At 48.1% G+C, this 21,481-nt stretch overlaps 1 protein-coding gene across 8 annotated transcripts in view; it reads right to left on the reverse strand.

The window, feature by feature from the left end:
- The window catches only part of LOC119180745 (latrophilin Cirl), a 490,851-nt gene that overhangs the window by 37,710 nt on the left and 431,660 nt on the right, over positions 1-21,481 (reverse strand). For 6 of the 8 annotated variants that reach the window (XM_075882931.1, XM_037431878.2, XM_075882932.1 and 3 more), the window contains 10 exons: positions 16,816-16,959; positions 15,845-16,026; positions 15,436-15,485; positions 14,655-14,766; positions 13,597-13,697; positions 12,216-12,458; positions 7,599-7,767; positions 6,704-6,807; positions 6,107-6,275; positions 4,694-4,843 (listed from right to left, as the gene is read on the reverse strand). In XM_075882931.1, coding sequence (XP_075739046.1) covers positions 4,694-4,843; positions 6,107-6,275; positions 6,704-6,807; positions 7,599-7,767; positions 12,216-12,458; positions 13,597-13,697; positions 14,655-14,766; positions 15,436-15,485; positions 15,845-16,026; positions 16,816-16,959 — 1,424 coding nt within the window. Of the gene's footprint in view, positions 1-4,659; positions 4,844-6,106; positions 6,276-6,703; positions 6,808-7,598; positions 7,768-12,215; positions 12,459-13,596; positions 13,698-14,654; positions 14,767-15,435; positions 15,486-15,844; positions 16,027-16,815; positions 16,960-21,481 lie in introns of all 8 variants that reach the window. The other 2 variants (XM_037431879.2, XM_075882933.1) reach the window with 2 other exon arrangements.

Genomic DNA, 21,481 nt, shown 5'->3' on the forward strand with positions numbered 1-21,481 from the left:
AAACACGATTACTATATTGAGGAAAGGGTGAGAGTGCCAGAACCTTGGAGACGCGCCCTCCGGGTCCGACCCCTTCCCCGCAACATGTCCAAAGAAAACCACAGTGGTCGCCGCCAGGCGCGCGCGGAAGCGTTGCAGCGACACTTTGGTCAAGAGGAACACGTGTGCTACGTGGACGTTGCCGGCCCGCACCATGGGGGGTGGTATACTGCCGCAGTCATACACAACGCAAACACCGTAAACGGGCTCACTTTCAAAGCCTACAGCGCAACACACGCGGAGGAGGTTGCCATCGCTCTGGCTCTCACCTATCCCTCTTCTAAACATATCATCACCGACTCACGAGGGGCCTGTCGGAACTATCAGCTAGGGTGGGCTTCACCGCTTGCTCAGCGCATACTGGAACCTAGCTGCCGATACGTTAATCCAACTCCGCGAAATCTGGTTTGGGCACCCGGTCACCAAGGACTCAGGGGTAACGAACAGGCCGATCAGGCCGCCCGCGCACTCTCTTCCCGGGCTATCTCCCTGTCTTTGGAAGCCTACTCGCAATCAGACAATTCGGCCCTTTCATTCAAAGATATTACCAATTACTACAAGGAGGAGCACCGGCGCTATCCAGACCCTTGTAAGGGACTGCATCGCGCTGACGAGCGCCTCCTTTTAAAACTGTTTACCAATACTGTACTGTGCCCGGCGGTGCTAAAACATTTCAATTCATCCTTTGATGGCACGTGCCAGTTCTGTGGTGAGGTGGCTGACACCTTTCACATCGTCTGGGCGTGCCAGTCTAATCCATCTATCCCCCCCCCCAACCCCAATCCCACGAGAGAGGACTGGGAGGCGGCCCTGCTCGGCTGTCAAGACCTGAAGGCCCAAGAGGCTCTGGTTCAACGTGCGCGGGCGGCGTTGCTTGCCAATGGAGCCCCGGAACAGGGGTTCCACCTAGTGCTGTGAGGGTAGGAGGCCAATAAGGCCCCAACCCAATCACCTCTCTGTAACCATTTAATGGTTATTAAATGTTTTCACCACCATGGCCCCTAAAGTTTTACAGTTCATGCTGTCGCACGTCATATTACGCCATGGATACCCCGTGTCATCATCGGTAATCGCGGGCGGCAATTTGTTGCCGATGTAGATGAAGTCCTCCTTCGTCTTGCTTTGTGCCATTTTCGCCACACTACCCCATATCACCCGAAGACTAATGGTTTGACAGAACGAACTAATAGGACACTCATCAACATGATTTCCATGCATGTCGATTCCGGACACAAAACACGGGACGCGATCTTGCCATTTATAACTTTCGCCTAAAACACACTGCACAGCACGAAACAACGAGATAGAGCCCATTTTATCTGCTCTACGCACGCCAACCCCGCACAGCTCTTGACACTATTCTTCATTTTTTCCGAGACTGATCAACCTACTCTCACCAAAACCATTTGCCGCGCATAAGAGACCCAGCGCATCGCCTGTTTTCAAACTTTCGCCTCCCAAAAACGGTCCAAGAACCGTTACGTCAGAAGTCACCGGCACGTACTGTTTGAGAAAGGGGATTTGGTGTGGCTTTTGACACCGCTTCGCAAGAGCGGCCTCTGCCAAAAGTTTCTGGCCAACTACACCGGTCCGTTTGTTGTCCTGGAACGTCTCAGCGATGTCCCGTACGTGATATCTCAGCTGTTGTCAACTGGCCGCCGCTCAAGTAATACCAACGTCGTTCATGTTGCCCGTTTAAAACGCTACCATCATCGTAACGAAGCCTAACTCACTCAGTGGGCATCGTCTGCAAAGAGATAATCACTACGATGCTGAGGGGACGCGTGAAAGAAGAGGAGAACGAGGATGGCACGAGTGGTGATCTGCCGGATCCCTGGACTCTCGCATTCATCATCTCTTGTAAGTAAAGGAATCTCAAAGATAGATATATATATATATATATATATATATATATATATATATATATATATATATATAAGTCACCAGAAGCGAACATTTGACTTATAACTCGACCGGAATCCAGGAAGACTTTCAAGAAATATATATATATATATATATATATATATATATATATATATATATATATATATATATATATATATATACAGAAGAATAACTTCGGTTGCCGCAAGGTTATAAATATGAAAGTAGATGCGCTTTCACATAACTGTTTATTGTGCCGACGTTTCGACAGGAACCCTGTCTGAAAAAGACAGGGTTCCTGTCGAAACGTCGGCACAATAAACAGTTGTTATGTGAAAGCGCATCTACTTTCATATTTATATATATATATATATATATATATATATATATATATATATATATATATATATATATATATATATATATATATACATATATATATTCACTCGATAAAGCGAACGAGCAACGTTACAGCCAGTCCCTGACGAAGCATTTAATACGAAGGACAGACTCGGTCACTGGATTTCGTGCCGACCGGTTAATTGTGTCTTCGCGATCTCCGATGACAGCGCGGCTCGTGCCGACTGGCTCGCCCTACGCCATCTCCAGACACCGACAAGAGCTCTCGCCGAGTGATGCCCCGCCCTCGGACTCCTGCGGCCGTATCCATTTTTCCCATCTTCTCCTTCCGTATGTGGCTGTACCTGCGCCTTCCTTTCTCTTTCCACCCTCTTTATCTATATACCTTTTAATCCTATCTTTTTAATCCCTCCTTAATTCCATTCCTTGTGAGCTACTGTTGAGGTACCCTCCCCCCGAGAGACAGTTATAAAGCTCACTTTTATCTTATTTTCATCTAAGAATTTCTTGCTCACTTACTACTACGGAGGACATAATGCACGAGTTAATGCCTCAATAAAATGAAGCCGTTATCACACGTAATAAGCAGTTATAATTTGGCGCCTTCAGTAAGCTAGCGAGTGCAAGAACATTCTGTCAGGCAGAAACAAAGAGCACGAAACACACAAAGCAACGTGCAAGCAAGAAAGATTGAACGAGAAAACAAAAAAAAAGAGTGGGAAAGGGGAAAAGGGAGAGGAAAAGATGGGGCAGATACGTAGGCCACTCGATGACTTCTACATGCACCTCACTGTACGCCGGCGAACGTTCACGCGAACTTTAAAAGGACACTAAACCAATTATTTTCGCATTTGTGAATTACTTTCGCAAAAAAAAATTTAATCCCCACGCTCCCTACGGGATAGATAGAAAACGCGTAAAAATAATAAGCGTGTAGCAACGCCTCTTTGAAGCCCGCGCAACAGTCACAGTGACGTCACAGATTTTTCACGGAGTCAAATATGGCCTACATCTTTCCTAATTGGCGAAAATGGGGCACATATTACGACGAGGGGGCCACAGACTTAACATTTTCAGGAAATTTCGTAAGATCAGTGTCGCTAAATTATGAAATAAGCATTTTGAAATGCGTGTGGTCACCCGCGCATGTTTTCGAAAATTAAAAAATATTATTGCAATCTTGATTTTCTCCTGTATTGAAATAATGGTGGTGAAATTAACATGATTAGACTATACACATTGAAATTTACCAATTTTCAACGATGCATAAGTTCCCTCTAGTGCCCCTTTAGCCAAAGGCAAAATTATGCACTTCACGCGTGGAGGTATTCTCTTCACCACTTCACCATCGAACGCGGTAGTATTTGATTTAACTTATCCGACCAGCTGCTGCGGCCAACCGAATAACTAGAATTGGTATACGCAATGGGAAACAACTTCGGCACTGAGCTCCCCTGGTGAAGAATGCGATTGCCGCCGCAACATTAAGGTACACCGCACGACATGCACTGCGATGGCTTCTCGGGAATCGAAACACTGAGAGCTGCGGGAAAAGTTCGCCCAGCCGGCATGAGGACACGTATTGCGGCTGACATTCCCGAATACTGCAGTTTGCCGCTTTCTGCAAGCCAAAACTTCATGCCGTTCTCTGCAAAACAACTCTTTATTTCGTGGGACAGTATCGAGGGTTCAACTGTCAGTCTTATAAGTTTAACTGCTAATGCCACGCAGACCTCCCGTAATAGCGAATGACGCTATAAAAAACCCCGTTTGGGGTAGTTATTAACACGCAAATAGGTAGCCATGCAATACTATAAGGAGCACTACGATTGGTCATTATCCCCGAGACTATCCATCGACAAATGGTCAGGCTTGCGCAGCTAGTTGTTCTCCGCTATTGAATACCAAAAAAATGAGCGGATATCACCAGCGCTCTGAGAATAAAAACAAATCCTTTGACTCTTTTTTATTACTATTATACTTCTCCCGTGTATGAGTCACTTAATGGAGACCCACGACTCTCCGAAAAGGATCAAATGATCTCCAAAGAGAGTTGACGTGTCACTTTTAAGAGAGTCATGCATGGTGCAAGACAGCACTCTAAACAAAACAAAACACAACAGTCAAAGCTTTTGTTTTTCTAAGGGTGAGCTCACGAGGTAAGCTTAGGGCTCATTTCTTAGAAATAGGCCTTCAGCTCCCGGCCATTTAGTTCCCCAACTGTGTCTTCTAGACGGCCGCAGATAAGTGGAAGTCGAGTGATAGGAGCAAAAGGGAAGCAGGCGTTTTGGAAGATGGCCGCCATCGGTAAAGACAGGCCAGAAAGAGAGGTGTGGAAGGGAGAGAGTAGTAACAACCAAGGAACGAGCGTAATACCTGGCGACAAAGAAGTAGGAGTTGGGTTACGCACACTATAGGGCACCAGCATGCCGTTGGCATGCATGAAGAGGCCCGGGTGGGGCCCCACGGCGTCCCCCGAGGCAGCTGCTCCGCCTGGGCTGGCGCCGCCCAACCGGGAACCCGGCAGACGGCACCACGGCCGGCACACGGCACGCTTCACCTGCGATGAAGAACGCCACGTCCAAACTCCCTTCTCGGTCAACAAACACGCCCTTCAGCTATGCGCAGCAATGCTTAATCTCGTGGTCGTACGCGGCTAGGAGAGCTCAGAGGCAGAGCCCGCGATGAGGGCATTCTCGTAACTATTTTCATAACTGTGCTCACTCTCTCCGGAAGCTGCCAGATCCCGCTAATAGCCGGCATTGCATTGAAGAGTCGCGTTCGGATCATCTACCCTTCTTAGCATGGCGTGCCGCCACCACCGTCCACGGCCGGTAAGCTAAGATCACACGGTACGAACTGAGAACGCGTGGGAACACACACAAGGAGGCACACAGCACAGCTTCTTGTTCCCCCGCGCTCCGAGTTCGCAGAACGATTATGAACTACCAGCTAGCCTACCTTTCTATGCTATCACGCAGTACACCATTGATTATAGCGCGCACACGCCTCCGCCTTGTGGTGTGCGAAGTCAGTACCCGTCGAAGAACACCAAATATCCGGGCCCTCCACTAGTGCGTCTTACATAATCGTATCACGGTTTCGGGAAACACAATTAACGCGCATACAAAAATCGCCGCGAGATCACGGGTCATCAGACGCGCTCGTCGCGGCGCCATAATGGAGAAATCGGCGTGCGACTCATCGCTAGAACTGCGCTCGCTTTCGACGGTTTCGAGACAATTTTGCAGCGATCGATTGGTGAGTCAACAAACATCGCTAATGAGGCCACCACGTGCATTTGTGCCCCAAGACTCCGTTCCTACGGCGGTTCGCGGATTACTTCTTAACAAAATCCAGTGTATACATTTTTTGCACGCTGAGGTATGTCAGCTTTTGGGGACCTATATAAGTGCCACTGAGGGCGGGCAGTCCTGGATGCCACACGCCCCGAAGAATTATTGCGTTCAGGGCGACATTTCGACGGGCGAGCAGTTTCGTCACAATATTAATGAATTACTTTCATTGCGGGAGAAGCACACATGCGCTCCTCAACACAGGGACAACAAGAGTTCCCTTCTGAAGGCGCCCTGACGGATGAGCTGCGTGCCGTGAATGCATGAGAAACGACTATAGAGTCACACTGCTTTCACGCGCCAGGATATGATTATGAAGCCCGCCGTTGTAGGCGACCAAGGTGTGACACTCACCTAAGTCTACGCTGGGGTTTTACGTCCCAACACCTAAGCAGCCGCGTGTTTCACTCAAGGTCGACATAAACTGAGGTGGCGCAATAATGAGATAAAAGGCGGGCAGCCCGCACCTTTTCATTGCTTAGGCAGTGGAAGGCGAGCACCGCGAGACCCAGCAGGATGTTGAGGACGGAGAAGAGGCTGGTGTGCACGAGCGAGCCACGCGACACGTGCAGCTGGGCGAACGAGCTGGCCAGGCACAGGCACACCAGCACCAGCAAAGTGTGCACGCCCAGGGACCTGCACGCAAGCGCAATTTGTTCGAGCCGCGCTCACAATTCCAACAAAGAAGCATCACTCGAATATGAAGGGGAGTTGAAGAAATACCCAAAATAATTTTGTGCAGATAAAATATGCGCAAATATGAACGGTAACATATATTCACTCTCCAACATTGTCTTCGATCAGCGCAGTCTTTATTCGACTGCAATGCACGTTTGCACTGCATGCTAGTTGACGCATCCGCAATGTATGATCGACTCCAACACACTACTATTCAACGTCATAAACAAGCTCATGTTGGTGAACGTGAGGATCCCTGCGTTAATTTTTTTTTTTTTTTGAAAATGCAGATAAACTCGAAAACTGCAGGAAGCGAGTGGAACGTTTCACAACCGACTCGGCGGGAAAAGAAGGCCCCATTATAGGCGGAAAACTGTGGCACGCACCTGGTGTTGGCTATTCTCTCCTGCTCCTTGCTCTTTAGGGTTGCGTGCAGGTCAACGTGCCGGCGTGCTTTGTAGAACACCATCACCAGGAAGATCAGGCACAGCTGCCAGGGAGGCAAAAAGAGCGCTTCAGGTCGACACTCTCCCCGTCCGTATCCCGTAGCAAAATTGACATAAACTGTTCAGCATAGTCCAACAATCGCGCGAGTCCAACAATCGCCTCTATTTCCAATAGCGCACAACATATAATCACCTGCCCATCATTCCTCAGTAAAACAGTGAACAGTTTTGTTGTCGAAGAGGGTCATTACATGCTCCGACAAGGTGTTTCCATTAGATGCGTATAACAAAGGTCAGTCTCTTTCAGCATTCGTAAAAACCACGGCATGCATTGAAGCCGCTTACGCAATTTGAGGGCGAGCGAGTCTAGAAACGGCACATAAGCAATCTTTATTAGCAGCGCAACTTCCTGTTCTATGTATAATTTTGTTGCACAGCCCGTCCATAAGGATTACACTAAACGTGCACGCCAGTGTAAAGATAGTGTGACACTCGGAGAGTTGGTGAAATGGTTTACCAAAATCTTTGTAGCGCAAGGAACACAGTAAGAAAAACGACAGAAGACAGGACTAGTTGAAGGTCTGGCGAACCATTCTGTCTTCCGTCGTTTTTTTTTTTCTGGCTCTGTTGCACCAGAAGTATTTCGTTAACAGATGCAATGGCGCCCAACAGCCATAAGGCCTGCAACAAGCCGGCACGAAATCACAAACGCGCGATGCCTATGCTATGTAAGCCTGACGCAACGAAGCCCTCTAGGGCCGACGTGTTGGTAAGCAAATGAGCAATAGACGACCGCGATCTCGGAGGCCACATCCGCTAAAAGCGTCGAACGTACCAGGGCAGAGAATGCGGCGGGGCCGACGAAGCTCCACAGCTGGTGTCCCTCCATGTCGATCCAGCAGGCCTTGCGCAACGACGTCCCCAGCGCTCCGTAGCTGGACGGGCTGATGCCGGCCGACACGCACACAATCACCGCAGGCGCGCCGTATGCCAGTAGGTAATACCTGCGCACAATTGGAGACACAAACGACTATTCAAGAATACCGGTCCAGAACAAACCTTTATGCGATTTCTTTCGTTTATTCACACTGCACTATAATCGTGGACAACCTATCGAGGTTATGCAGGCAAAGCTACAGAGCTAGATCGCGCGTATCATATACACTGGTATTGAATGTAGTCCTGCAATTGTGTCCTGATTTTATGCGTGAAATATGAATATAACTGACATCAATTTGGCTATTTATTTATTTATTTATTTTATATTTTATTGTTATATCTAAATATACAAACTAATTTACTAGTTGTTACTTCGCGTTTTTGAACTCGTAAAAAAAAGCTGCGCCTTTTACGTACATGAATGTAAAACGCTGTTCGCGCAAGCCAGAATTTTCCACCGCGATACTGTACACTTGACGTACCAGACTACTTGGCGTGCATAGTAGTTCATGTGCAGAAGCACCGTCCCATATAGTTACCCTTATTGCCAAGAAAATTAGTCTGCTAGTATAGAGCGGAGTCGATTGTCTTCTGACAAACTGTGCTGTACTAACGAAGACATGTTTTTCTTTTCTACAGCGAGAGCTGTATATGGCTAGGCGAAACGAAAAACCGTTGCCACTAGTAACGCTTAGCTGCTCAAACAGTTGCGCCATTCGCTACATCGCAGCTTAGGGCGCGAGCCATTGGAAATGCCTTTCCACAACGCCTTTCACCCCTTCGCAACCACACCGCCGTGCAGCGTGCAGCAGTTTCAACAACAACAAAAAAAGGAAGTCACAACTTTCCCGCAAATGCGAAGCATTGAACGCGATAGCCCCGCCGCGGTGGTCTAGTGGATAAGGTACTCGGCTGCTGACCCGCAGGTCACGGGTTCGAATCCCGGCTGCGGCAGCTGCATTTTCAATGGAGGCGGAAACGTTGTAGGTTTATGTGCTCGGATTTGGGTGCAGGTTAAAGAACCCCAGGTGGCCGAATTTCCAGAGCCCTCTAATACGGCATCTCTCATAATCATATGGTGGTTTCGGGACGTTAAACCCCACATATCAATCATATCAATCATTGAACGCGATAGCAACAAATTGGAAACCCACGCGCAATATGGCAAGCAGATCGAAACGTGCCCCGCGTTTCTCACGCAAAAAATGACGCACGAAACGTACACACAGGTACAGATGAACGCAAATAAACGTGTGAGTTATTGCTTCACTGTGTCTGAAAAGCGCGCCCTTTTCGCAAACAACGACTGTGAAACGATTGTAGTGACCTTTTGCGCCCGGAAACAACAACAGAATTGCTCCGGTGAAAGCCCAAGGCCAGCCAAGACGTACTATTATTGTCGCCACTCCAAAAAGAGCAAGCGCACGCGTGAGCGTCCACAATGCATCCTATCCGCAGGGCAAAGTAGGTGTGAGAGATGTGAGCGCACCGCCGCGTCGTGACGATGGGGCGACGCGCGCTCATTGCGCCATCTTGCTGGTGATGCTGGAAACACCATAGTCCCCCCCCCCCCCCCCCAGATACCCTTTGAACGCTTGCCGTTTGAACGTTAAACGAGGTGCTTCTTCGTGGCTCAGTGACTAACGCCGCGCGAACACAATTGAAACGTCCGACGTTCGAGTCCACGCGCCGATGCCTTTTTTTGGGTTATTTTCTTTCTTGCATTTATATATATATATATATATATATATATATATATATATATATATATATATATATATATATATATGATTATGAGAGACGCCGTAGTGGAGGGCTCCGGAAATTTAGACCACCTGGGGTTCTTTAACGTGCACCCAAATGGCGACGCCGATGCCGGCGGTAAAATCCAGCCTAGAGTGTCCATATAATCGCTATCGCAATAAAAGCTTTAAAATAGAGAAAAGTTGTAATAATGTGCAGCGCCATCTCACAACAGAAGTCACTTCAACACAGCAATGGGGAGCGGGAGAGAAAGTAATGTAGGGGAGCAGGGAAAGAGAGATGATAGAGAAAAAACTTTAAGGATACTTTGTTAATTCCGTATTGTGTTCGGCGTAAGCCAACGTCTATTCCGACGGGGTCAAGTCAGAATGGAATGCGCTGCGCGCGTCTCCCTCTTTGCATGAGTGGACACAACGGCGCAACGCAAGTAGAGCGTGATCGCTGTGGAGTTCGACGCGAGGCTACCAGGCACCCTTCCAAGGCGTGGATGGGAAGACGTGAGCTTGAGACGTTTAAGGCTGCCGCCTTGAAAAGAATTCAAGGCCACCTTTTCCACACGCGTGCGTGCGTCATTTTTCTGCGAAAGAATGCCGTCATTTTTCTGCGAAAGAATGACGGGCAAATTAGGGAAGAAAACAAACATCACGTGAGGGGCTCACAGTTACGTGACGCCGTAAACAGCTCGGCATTGCAGGAAACGTTCTACTTACAGTTTTCCAATGGGAACGGGGCGGATCATACGAACACCCAACATCAGACCACTTTCCAACAGCGCCGGCCGACAGCTGACCCGTGAGACAATTCGTGTTCGCCTGGCCAATGCAGCGAGTATCGGTCGACGCGGCAATGACGGAAACGCTTTCGGCGGGAGTTTCTCGAACGGTCTTGAACGCGACATCTGCAACCACCTGTGGCCGCAAGTATCAGCTACGCTATAGCTCACCATTCGCACGCGGTGCTTAGGTGGTGATTTTTTCACCCCCTGCTGTAACTACCTCCCCCCCACTTTCGTTTACACGTTTGGACAAAAGCCCGGGAATTTGTGATTAAAGAATCACTCTATATATTAACGCGCACTTGTCGCGGAAGTGTAGCAACAGTCCGTGTGCTCGGTTTATGTGGTCTCATGCTGCAGCAAATACACGGGAAGACACCAACGCAAACACCGTGCCTTCTTTTTTCAAACAAATCAAGAACGAATCCAAGAAATCAGTTCCGATAGCGGCAAAATCAGTTGAAAACGCGCAACGTGAAACAGACGCTACACTACAGTCATGATACATAGTCGGGCATGGTCATACTATATTCCAGAGACCCCCTCCCCCCCCATCCCCCCCACGAGACGACCGAGACGCGGACGGGCATCGCCTCTGCGACTCGAGAAATAGTTACGCTCTCACAATCGCAATGTTATTCAAAAGTGGGGTAGCCGTCCCACCAGTGATGTGAGCCTGGAGTGCACTCGCATTGTTGCAGCAGTGTCTGCATCCGCCTTCGAGCGGAGTTGGTAAACTGCACCTGACCATAGTAGGATTTATTTTGTCGATATTGTATTGTTGAACTTCTTCGCTAGTTTCACCTAGTTAATAAACCACGCCCAGTGTCCCGGAACACCTACATGCTGACCTGTTGGGGATTATGGCCAGGTGCTCTGTGGCAAAGGGCTACGCCACTAACGAGAACGAGGAGCCAACCACCACACTCGACGTATGGATGTAATTCATTCAAAGCATCGGCAAAAAGAAAACTAATTTACCAAAAATACCAAGGAGCTAGAAATGTGCTAGTTTGTTGATATAGTAAAAGCTCGTTATTCAGGCACCCTTTAACTGGAAAAATAAAATAAATTAGACGCGAGCTCAGGTACTGACAGGCCTATGTGTTGTTAAATGCCATGCTACTCGTTCATTAGGCCATATTCGGCCACAATTCGGTTAATTCGAACGATTCTCGGTGCACCCCGAGCACGAAGAGCCGCAAATGTGCGACGCAACGGAGCAACGAAAACGGCCTGCGAATACAACCGAAACGAAGTGGTGGCGGTGCAGTGTACATCGCCATCGTCATCAGCACGAGGCGTACCCTACTGCTTTGGGTAACGGCGCTGCGGGTTAATTTCAAATTTGCGTGATTCGGGTGAATTAGGAGAGGGAGGTCTTCAGCCGCGGTCACATTTTGAACAAGGTCATGAGCGCCGAAAACAGCGATTTTTTAACTGTTCGTACTAAAAGTAAGTACAGGGTATGCAGAAAGGGAAAGAAGAGAACCACCCCTTCGTAGCATGAAGGAACAGAAGGAAATCCATTCGGATTTGTCAGAAAGAAAATCGCATTAGTTGCTGAAAAAGTCGTCCTGGTCCGGAGTTCCCACCCAGGACCAACGCCTTTCTAGGGCCATCGCTCTGCCGATTGAGCTAACTAGCAGGCTAACACTTGACAGCGCGAGGTCGAATTGATCACTACTCGAAGTACATGGACATATGTATTACAAATGAGGTCGGCGGAACCTCGCAACCCCCTTGCCGTTTTCCGCATAACTCATTCGCAATACACAGTATACATATTCACCAGGAAAATGCATATGTACTACCGCAATGAACATTTGTTCCTTGTTTTCTTGACAATTTCGATCATTCGGAATCGGGCTTTTTCAGACAGTTCTGCGGTCCCGTGAAATACGATTGAGCGAGCTTTCACGGCAACCGTTTCTATAGTGAACAACGGCGCCTTTAAAAACCGGGAGAGCGTACCATCTGAGCCTGGAGGAGGGCGGGTCGGTGCCGAGCACGTCGAGCAGCACCGTGTACAGCTGGAAGCCCTCGAGCAGCGCCCAGAAGTAGGCGGCCAGCCAGAAGTAGTGCAGGAAACCAGCCAGCAGGCCGCACACCACCCGCTGCGGGTGGCCGCCCACACCGCTCGCCAGCAACGCTTCAGTCAGCAGCAGGCACACGCACACGTTCTTGTGGATCGTCACACGCTCGCCCTTCAGCGATCTGCGCACAGGATTCGCATTAAACTTTGCTGCAATAGAATATTCGCCAGTTTGCATGCCGTAATTTTTTTTTTCTCTCCGTCGGGCACGGGTGCACGCTTCAAGCGCTTACACTCTCCGCCAGCGAGCGAGCAGACAAAAAGATACGGCGTTTCGTCAGCACTTTATTTTCTTGCTTTTCTTTGATCGCGAGGCTTACTTTCAGAGCGAGGGTACGTATACGCAGTAAATCAGCCAACCGCCGTTGGCCGGGGTATTCAGCGCAGAAATTAGGGCATATAACATCATATGTAGGCACAAGAGGCAGCGATTTCTAGCTAGCTTTGAGGATTAACTGCGTGTTCTCGGCCGGCTGCCACGCTCTAATGTTCGGCTCGCGCCTTCTCGAAAGACTCGGCTACGGATCAGCACCGTTTTTCGACCATGCTAAAAAAGTGTTGCCGGGCCCCTATAGAGGAAAAGCAAAACAATAAATCAATTTATACAAACAGATTATTCCTTTAAAACTCTCATTGCCCACAACACTAATAGGACAAATATTACTACAGGAAATGACTGTCAAGCTTGAACTCTTTATATTGGCACTGAAGCCTCGGGAGAAGTTGACGCCAGTGCGGCGACCCAAATAACCGAGTCGAGAGGCGTACTTACACCACGCTGCTTCAATGACGACGCCAGCCGATGCCCTCAAAAAGCGACGTCGTACATCAAGCTAATGCGCCAGACTTCAAGCCTGACCTTCTCCCTGCTGTTTTTTTTTTCGCTTATCAAGTGTCTTCACGCGGTAAGAACAGTGCTTTCGGCATTACGAAACTGCAATTCACTGTCAGGAGCAAGAAACATGTTCCTTTTTTGTGTCTATCTAAGAAAGCTTGTCCATGATGCGAGTTTCTCGCGTGCATCCTTTTTTTATAAGACACTTTTACTCAGTATCAAAACTTATACCGCGCGAGCATTGTTTGCGCTTCTTATCAGCTCATGTCCCCTATACTGCCCAATACCGGAAGGGAAGCCGCTCTCTTCTAACTAGTACCCAAGAAAACTACCACCAGCCGAAAAATCGAAGCTGAACAAAACTAAACTTCGATTCCCACGCGATCTACGAGGGGCCACTGAAAATATGAGGCCGCGCTTCTTACCTGAAAGCTTGCAGTGTGAAGCCAGCGGCAATAAGCAGGACCATGCATGTCGCAAACGAGGCGTACACAAACAGCTGCAGTTTCTGCTCGGTCGACGTTGGCTGCAACATATAGAAATGAAAAACCAAGTGGGGTTATTCATGTGTACAACAGTGACCGTTTCATTTTCAATGTGCTAGTGCGTGCGTGCGTGCGGAAGGCGGCTATAGCCTCTGCTTCTTCACTGCTCACCTTTCCAAATTTGAAACAACGCTTTAACTGGCCCAACTTACAATCTTGCTGTAATATATTTCTTGACCGATCTGGGGACATTCGACTCTATAGCGTAGCTTACGCTCCCAGTAACGAGAGGTTGGTTATTCATTGTACATTAAAAACGTGGCCTTCACGATCAGCCCACGCACAGCAGCGGTATGCCGTCACAACTGATCGCGGTGCCAACGATTAAATTATTTATACCGTCGCACAGTAACTACGCGCTAAATGGATCTTCACTGACCTCTGTTTGGTCACGAAGAACTAAAACCCATTTGTAATATTGAAAGCTGAGTGAAAAAGCTGCAAGTATGCTAGTGTCCCGGTAACTCAAGCTCACTTTGAATAAATATGAGAAGCATCACGAAAAAAATAAGGCATACCAACGGTAGAGAAGACAGGATGAACGAGAAGTACAGAAGTTTTTCTGTCTCCTTCATGAGCTTCTTTTTTCCTAGCGCTGCTTGGAGTACTTCGTTAAAGCAAACCAGAAGCCTAACCTATCGAGCACCTGCTATGCCTCAGAAATCGCACCAGATGAATTGCTGCCTAAATCGCAGAAATTGCGGCCGGAGCTGCGACGTCAACAACGACGACCGTTGACTTGCCGCTGTTCACGTGAATCACGCGCGATCGACCGAGAATGCCAGAGCTGGTGCTAACGTTTCACGAGTTCCCAGGTTTCTATTGTGCTTTATTTAAAGGCGGCGGCGTTCAACGCGAATCCCGAGCCCTGTGACACCCGTACGCGAAGTAAGCAGAGGAGAATGTTTCCATGTCAGTATCTGCTTTAGGGCACCCACCTCGGGCGGCCTGCGATCCATGGCGAGAGCAAAGTTTGTCAGGTGGTTGCAGGCGCACACGCTGTGCGTTTCGTTGGTCTCCTTGAGCCAGCAGCCCTCGGTGAGCCACTCCCTGCGAGGGAGGGGAAGAAGCGTTCATGCCAGTGCTCATTGCGTTGAAGCGAGACAAGCACGACGAAAAAGCTATACACGACACACATACAAATGTGCTGTAACGCAAGTGCAGTTTATGTTATTTGCACTTAGCTTACACATTGCCATTAAGACATTCTTGATGTTATTATCATAACTACTCGGTCATAACTGTTTCTCATTTTTTATATTTCTGTAATCTTACTACCTTTGCTACTGTCGCTACCAATCAAATAACAGATCACGGGGTGTTCCATATGCTACCAATTTACCCTACTGGGACCTCCTTTTGTATATTCTTAAGCTGCACTATCAACGTCAAATGAAACCCGAACAGCAGCAAGCCTTTGCGATAGTGTAGAGCATGCCGTCTAGTTATCACAATTGACAGGCGCGCGCATCCTGTTCGGCAGCTTTCCGCATATGTGCGTGCCTGTTCGTAGCGATAAGTTGACAGCGCGCACTACAGCATCGCGAAGGTTTGCCGCTGTTCGGCTTTCATTTGACGCTGATAGTACACTGTACTGTGAAATAATGAAGTTTATATATTTATCTAGTCGTATAATAAGCACTCATAGATTGATTGAAAATAATGATGGCGAGAGACGAGTGAAGCTCGAAAGCAGACACACACGAACAGGACACTCACTCGTCGTCAAAGCTCCAGAAGACGCACCTTGGACTCGTGACATTTCCCACCTACGTGAAAAAAGGGAAGAAATGGGCAGCCATTTGAAGGAAGAAAAAACAGTTGATCGGAGCTTAAGCGGTTCAAAACAACGATCATCAACCGCCCGTTTCTAGATGATGACGGTTTCTCTTCCGACAGACAAATTACGGCGGCTTCGACAGCTCCACGCTCAGAAATAAATAAGCAAACAAAAAAAGACTTCAACATCCTATACAGAGTTACTGCAGTCACCGTAAAAAAACTGTTCATGTTAGATAGAGCACAAATGGGTCTCGTTCTCACTGCTTCACCAAATAAATACTCGCGCGTAAAATCCTTTGACGCGTGCCTATACGAGCACCAGACGTGGCTTGCAACGTGGGCTCACCTCTCGGTGCTGGAAAGTTATGAGCACGGGCTGGTGCAGTTTCATAAGGTGCCTGCTGTTGACCGAGGCAGCGATCACTCGCGAGTTGATGATTCGCTCGGGCGCCTCGGCGAAGGAAGCCGCGTCGGGGCCCAGGAAGTCCTCGATGTTTCGGTACGCCATGAACACCAGCTTCACCACGCCTGGAGAAAAAAGGACGCACCAATGCACAACACCCGACTAACGCGGTGAACAAGGCAAACGCTTAGAAGGCACACAGGTCTTGCTAGGGGTTTCGCGCCTGACCGGTCTCCCTTTGAGTTGTGTTGATCAATGAGCGGCTGACAGCGATGCGAGGATAACGCGCGTACGTGTCATACGGCTGAAGCATACACGCACTCCCATCAAATGTACTCCCGCGCATGCAGAGAAGGCCCTCGGGCAGTTTGCGACGGGAGGACATCATCTAGCGTGTATAACCAACGCAGGGCAGCTTGACCGGGTCGGCTTTCCCTCGCCAGTCGACGTAGTGCACTGCGGGGCGCAGTGGAAACGCAGTGGGGAACACTGCGTGCTCCGCCGATGCAGTTCCTTCTAATCGAAATTAAGACAGTACGTCATAAAATATTATGCTTCATTAAGGTAGCGTGTTTGGGCAATACTGCTACAACTGCTGAAAAAATTGAAAGAAAGAAACTCTGACGAGGATATGTCCACGTCCATGTTAGTTTATCACGCATCTTTTTTCGTTGATGTTTTTAGCCATGCTGTCTCCATAACAAAGGCCGACAGCCCACTATATACGTATCCTGTCGTAGCAATGAAAGCGATAAAGCTTGGACGTCATTCTCCTATATTAGCAAAAGTGTGGGAACATGCGGGTATATTTGATAAGATGCCGTCTGCTTCATTAGGAGACAGGTCTTTTCTGGTATTCACACACACGCACACACACAACCGACAATATGACGCAAAGTGGGTGACGCACTCACCATTCCGCGCGCTGCCCAGCAGTGCCTGCGGCGGGAACACGAGCGTGTCCTGCATGCGCATCCAAACGGTGCCGTGCACATCCTCGTGCACCGGGAACCGAATCTCGGAGGCCGCCCATGTCTCCACCAGCCGCACGGACACCACTGCACAAGCCAGCTTCTCAGTTGTTTGGCAATGACTTCTACAAACGACTCAGCATATACGACACCGATGAGCCCGGCTTCGGATAATTTAGACCACCTGTTTTTTTTTCTTTTTTTTACGTGCACTCGAATCACACAGTACACGGGTTTCGAAAATTTCGCCAAGAGAGAGAGTTAGTAATGGGTACGCAAGCTCCTGGGACCCCGTAGGCTCGAGGGCGCGTGGCATGGCGTACCCAGGAAAAATGCCTTATATATACGGCACGCACGCATGCACGTAAGCTGCACGAAGGTCACACGTGCTCGAAGTCTGTAGCTTTTTTTTATTTATCTCACTACTAGAAGTATTACACGTAGATAATGACATGCAGTGAATGACTTTCAATAATGCATTCTCAATTAGTATGATGAAGTTGTCTATTCGAGACAAATACTTTTTACTGCGATAGCAATTATACGTACAGACTGGGCCGGTTTTTACCGTTGCCAACGCTGCTGTTATGTACCGTATATGTATACGTATCTACACATAGAAGAGCTCAAGAGAGAAAAACAGCCGCCCGCGCTCGGCACCCAGCTCGTCGCGATGCGCCACCGCCGCTTATCTCTCACGCGTACTTTGCCCCACGCATGGGGGCGATGAGGGGTAGGTGCTTGTGCACTCGCACTTAACCTTTGGTGTGGAGAACCGTGTGCTTTGGCCCTTCACCAAAATGAGTTAGTGCGTTAGTTGCCTTGGCCACAAGGGTCAACTTCACTTGCTGGACAGGCCCCAGTCGCGAAAAGAGCGCGCTTTTCAAACACAGAGAAGCAACATCTGGGACACTCGTCAGTTCACACTAATATCTGTACTTTGATTACGTTTCGTGCGTCTTTTGTGGTTAAACAGCGCCTTAAGCGCCTTCTGGCGGTAATCTCAGAAACATAAGGTAAGGCGGTAATCTCAGAGACATAAGCGCCTTCTGGCGGTAATCTCAGAAAACGAAGGGTAGCCTCCGTCATAGCAAGCACGAAACGTGCGCGCACACTCTTGGATGCCATATTTTGTAGTCTTCAAGGTAAGTGGCAGCACCGTGTCGTCATAGCAAAGCGATGAAAAGTCGCCTTTTTGTGCATAGCGTCGCATTGTCAGCGCAGCGTAACAAACGCTACAGTTCTTAGAATTACTTATGTATGCCTGTTCAAGTATAAGAAACACACCGAAGAATATTGACGTGTTGATATTGTGCCGCAAATATACGCAATATTTGCTTTTTTATCCACAATAGCACAAGCACGAACGCAGAAACATGGGGAATATAGGTGGACGCTGTGAATGTGGTCCCAATTTAGCCGTTTCGTTCGACAGACAGATAGACAGATATACCATAGTTTGCGCGTTGAAGTTACCTCAAGAAAGACTACCGTCTTTAAAATACACGGTGGAATGAGTCTGAGAACGGAGCACCGTGCAGCGAGAGCTGCCCGGCACTAAGAGGTCAGGGTGACACAACCGTTGAGCACGAAATTCACTGAGCGAGTGCCCTACGTCCACGATGTACGAATGGTCTCAAGTATTATTTCCCTGAAGCAAAGCATGTGGTCACCATGTGCAGAGAGATTGCCGTACTTTGTTGCACAATATATTTCCGAACCAGCGTCAAAATATTACGCTGCATATCGGTATCGATGTTTCTCGATTCCTGACATGGAATATGGATGACCCAGACATGAGATACGGGAGAGGCTTCTTTTGAATTCGAACGGCGACGTTATCTTTTACAAGCCCACTCCTCAAGCTGATAACGCGTCCTGGTATTCGTAACTGCCAGACATCGGCCGGACGCACTAAGATAGGGCAAGGAAATACACGCACTATTGTGGTTGTTGGCAAAATGACACCCAGTTTATTCGCGTTTTTTTTTGTTGCCATTGTCATGAAAATAGTTTGGTTTGTCGTGTGCCTCGACGCATATGTTAACAAAATTTCGTCGGCTAGTTGTCATTAGATGCGAAAAAGAAGGGAAAAGCCAGCGAAAATCAAGACAATGACCCTGAAGAGGCACACCCATTCACAAACCGTCACCGACACACCAGCAACATTTCATGAATGGGTGTGCCTCTTCGGGGTCCTTGTCCTGATTTTCGCTGGTTTTTCACGCATATAAACGTGAGCCAACCGGCCCAGCTTTACACGGTTATAGTCTTCGTTAGCACCAGCTATTGCGCCTTATTGCTCCACTCCTATACATGGCGAGAAGGACCACTCCTGCGTGGAGTTACTCTATATATTCTTCCTTTAGGTATAGCAGAGTTGCGCGTGTGTTTTCCAAACACCACTAGCAATCATGCGTTGCAGACAAGCTGATGCTCAGGTAAATTGCACATGCCGCCGCCGCTGCAGTGAACTGGATTGACCCTGGTTATTGCAATTAAACTTCATTGACCGACCCGGCATGTCAATACGCCACACGCTGGGTATGTCACTTGAAGAACAATGTAACTGTATATGTAACCTCCAGGTATGTGCTAACTAAGGTTCACATACAAAGATAACTAAGGCTGCCTTTACGTACAAGCATTCGAATAGTTACCTAGAGTTGCCCGTGTTTACAATTACCCAAAGAAGGCACACACTCAAGTTTGTACGAACGGCGAATCTCTTTCGCAAGTGCCGAATGAGCGTGCCTCGGGGAGTGTACTGGGGTAATATGGAGATAAAAAGAACGATTAGAGAGGCCATCCAGTGCCCAAACTACATCCGGGCCAGCAGTTGAACTAGGCAAGAGGTGAGAACAGAGGCAGAGAAGAAACAGGAAGGGCAAATGAAGGCATGGGAGAAAGAAGTGAGGAGAATGCCCTGTTCCCAAAAGACCCTGTCCGGAGGTCATGCGAGCGAGGAGATCCAATTTACAGAGAGCTGGAATTTTCATTAGCGCCCGCGTGCTCCCTCGCTCCAGAACATGTTTCCACTGCAGCCAGCATCGTTGGCCGAGAACGCAAGTACAGCAAACGCTCAATGTATAACAAGAAAGGAAGGAGGAGGGAAAGACGCCGTACTTCGCGCCTCAATCTCCAAAGAGGACGCGTGCAGAAGCGATTAGCTTATCTGCCACCGGAAATTTAGGCCCGTATCATCAAACTGTGTCCCCGTCGAAGGCCGGGATAAAAGAAATTAATGCGGGATAGAGGGGAACAAGAGCCCCAACACGCCTTAATTAAAATTACTGTTGGAAAACGTGGGGCAACAGCTTGGACGCGATTTAAAATGAGCAGGGCCTGTCAATCGAGCCGAAATTAAAAACAGCTTTTTCAAAAGAATAGCAAATTTCTCATCAATCCCCCCAAAATATGCCAGCGGTTAACGTAACGACAAAGGTCCTTGCAACTTGGCTGTACCAGCAGCGAGAGCTACCAAAAGCCGTGTTAAAAAGAGCCACTAAATGAAAAAAAAAAGTTTTTTCGTGCGTTACTATAAAAATTACTAATTCAGAATAGTGAAACTACCATTCTTGCCGCGACACGACGCTTGCACCGAATAAAGTGAGGGTGACGATGCCATCTTCAAGTTGCCGCATGAAACGCCTCGACTGCAGAGATTTTGACGGCCTCTGTAGTAGATCATACGTTGTTGCTAATAGGTAAATATGAATAACACGGTATTGCGAGGATGCCATAGACATAACGCAGCGAGTTTCAGGAAATTTCATTGAGCTCGTGGCACCAAAATATGAAATATAGAGTCTGATATTCGTGACAACTCACGTGGCGGATCGGCGCGAAATTTAAAAACAAGACTGTGATATTGCTTTTCTCCTGTAATAAATAGCGTATGCCTGTGAATTTATGAGCTGACAATAATTATAAATTATCAAACCACGTGAAAATCACGATACGGTTGTGAGAGACGCCACAATGAAGCACTCCGTTTATTCGACCACCTGGGGTTCTTAAAAGCACACCTAAATCTGAGCACACGGGATGCAAGCACTTTCGCGTCCACCGAGGATGCGGCCGCCACAGTCCGGTATCCCTCGACCGGCAGGACAGCCCCGCCGCTTCGATCATGGGGCAGCAATTTATCAATCTAAACAGATTCGTTGTTTCATTTTAAAAAGTGGTGTAAATGGACAATGTAGAAGCGTAGTCTTGAACAAAAAACAAGAACAAAAAAGAAAAATATACAAAACGGGATAAATTGGGAGCAAAGTAAATCAGCGCATGGGCAAAGTTCCTTCTCAATCAACACTCTCACGTTTTCCAAACAGGTACGATCCACAGAAACAAAATAAGTAAAAAAAAGCAGCCAGTGGGTTAGGAACTGGACCGAGCGCAAATGCCATTTGGTAGTAGTGTTTTGCTCGTCTTTCTGTTTACCCGCTCACAAAAGCACCAAATTGGTCGAGAGATGAAAAAAAAAGAAGAAGAAGACTGCTGACCATCGATAGGCAGCAGTACTTCATGGAGGGTATAAGGAAGGTGCGGACAAAGCGGACAGACAAACGAAACTCGAGGCACTCCTGAACAAACAAGCCGGGCGCAC

This window comes from Rhipicephalus microplus, unplaced genomic scaffold (genome assembly GCF_043290135.1).
Source record: "Rhipicephalus microplus isolate Deutch F79 unplaced genomic scaffold, USDA_Rmic scaffold_14, whole genome shotgun sequence".
Classification (NCBI taxonomy): domain Eukaryota; kingdom Metazoa; phylum Arthropoda; class Arachnida; order Ixodida; family Ixodidae; genus Rhipicephalus; species Rhipicephalus microplus.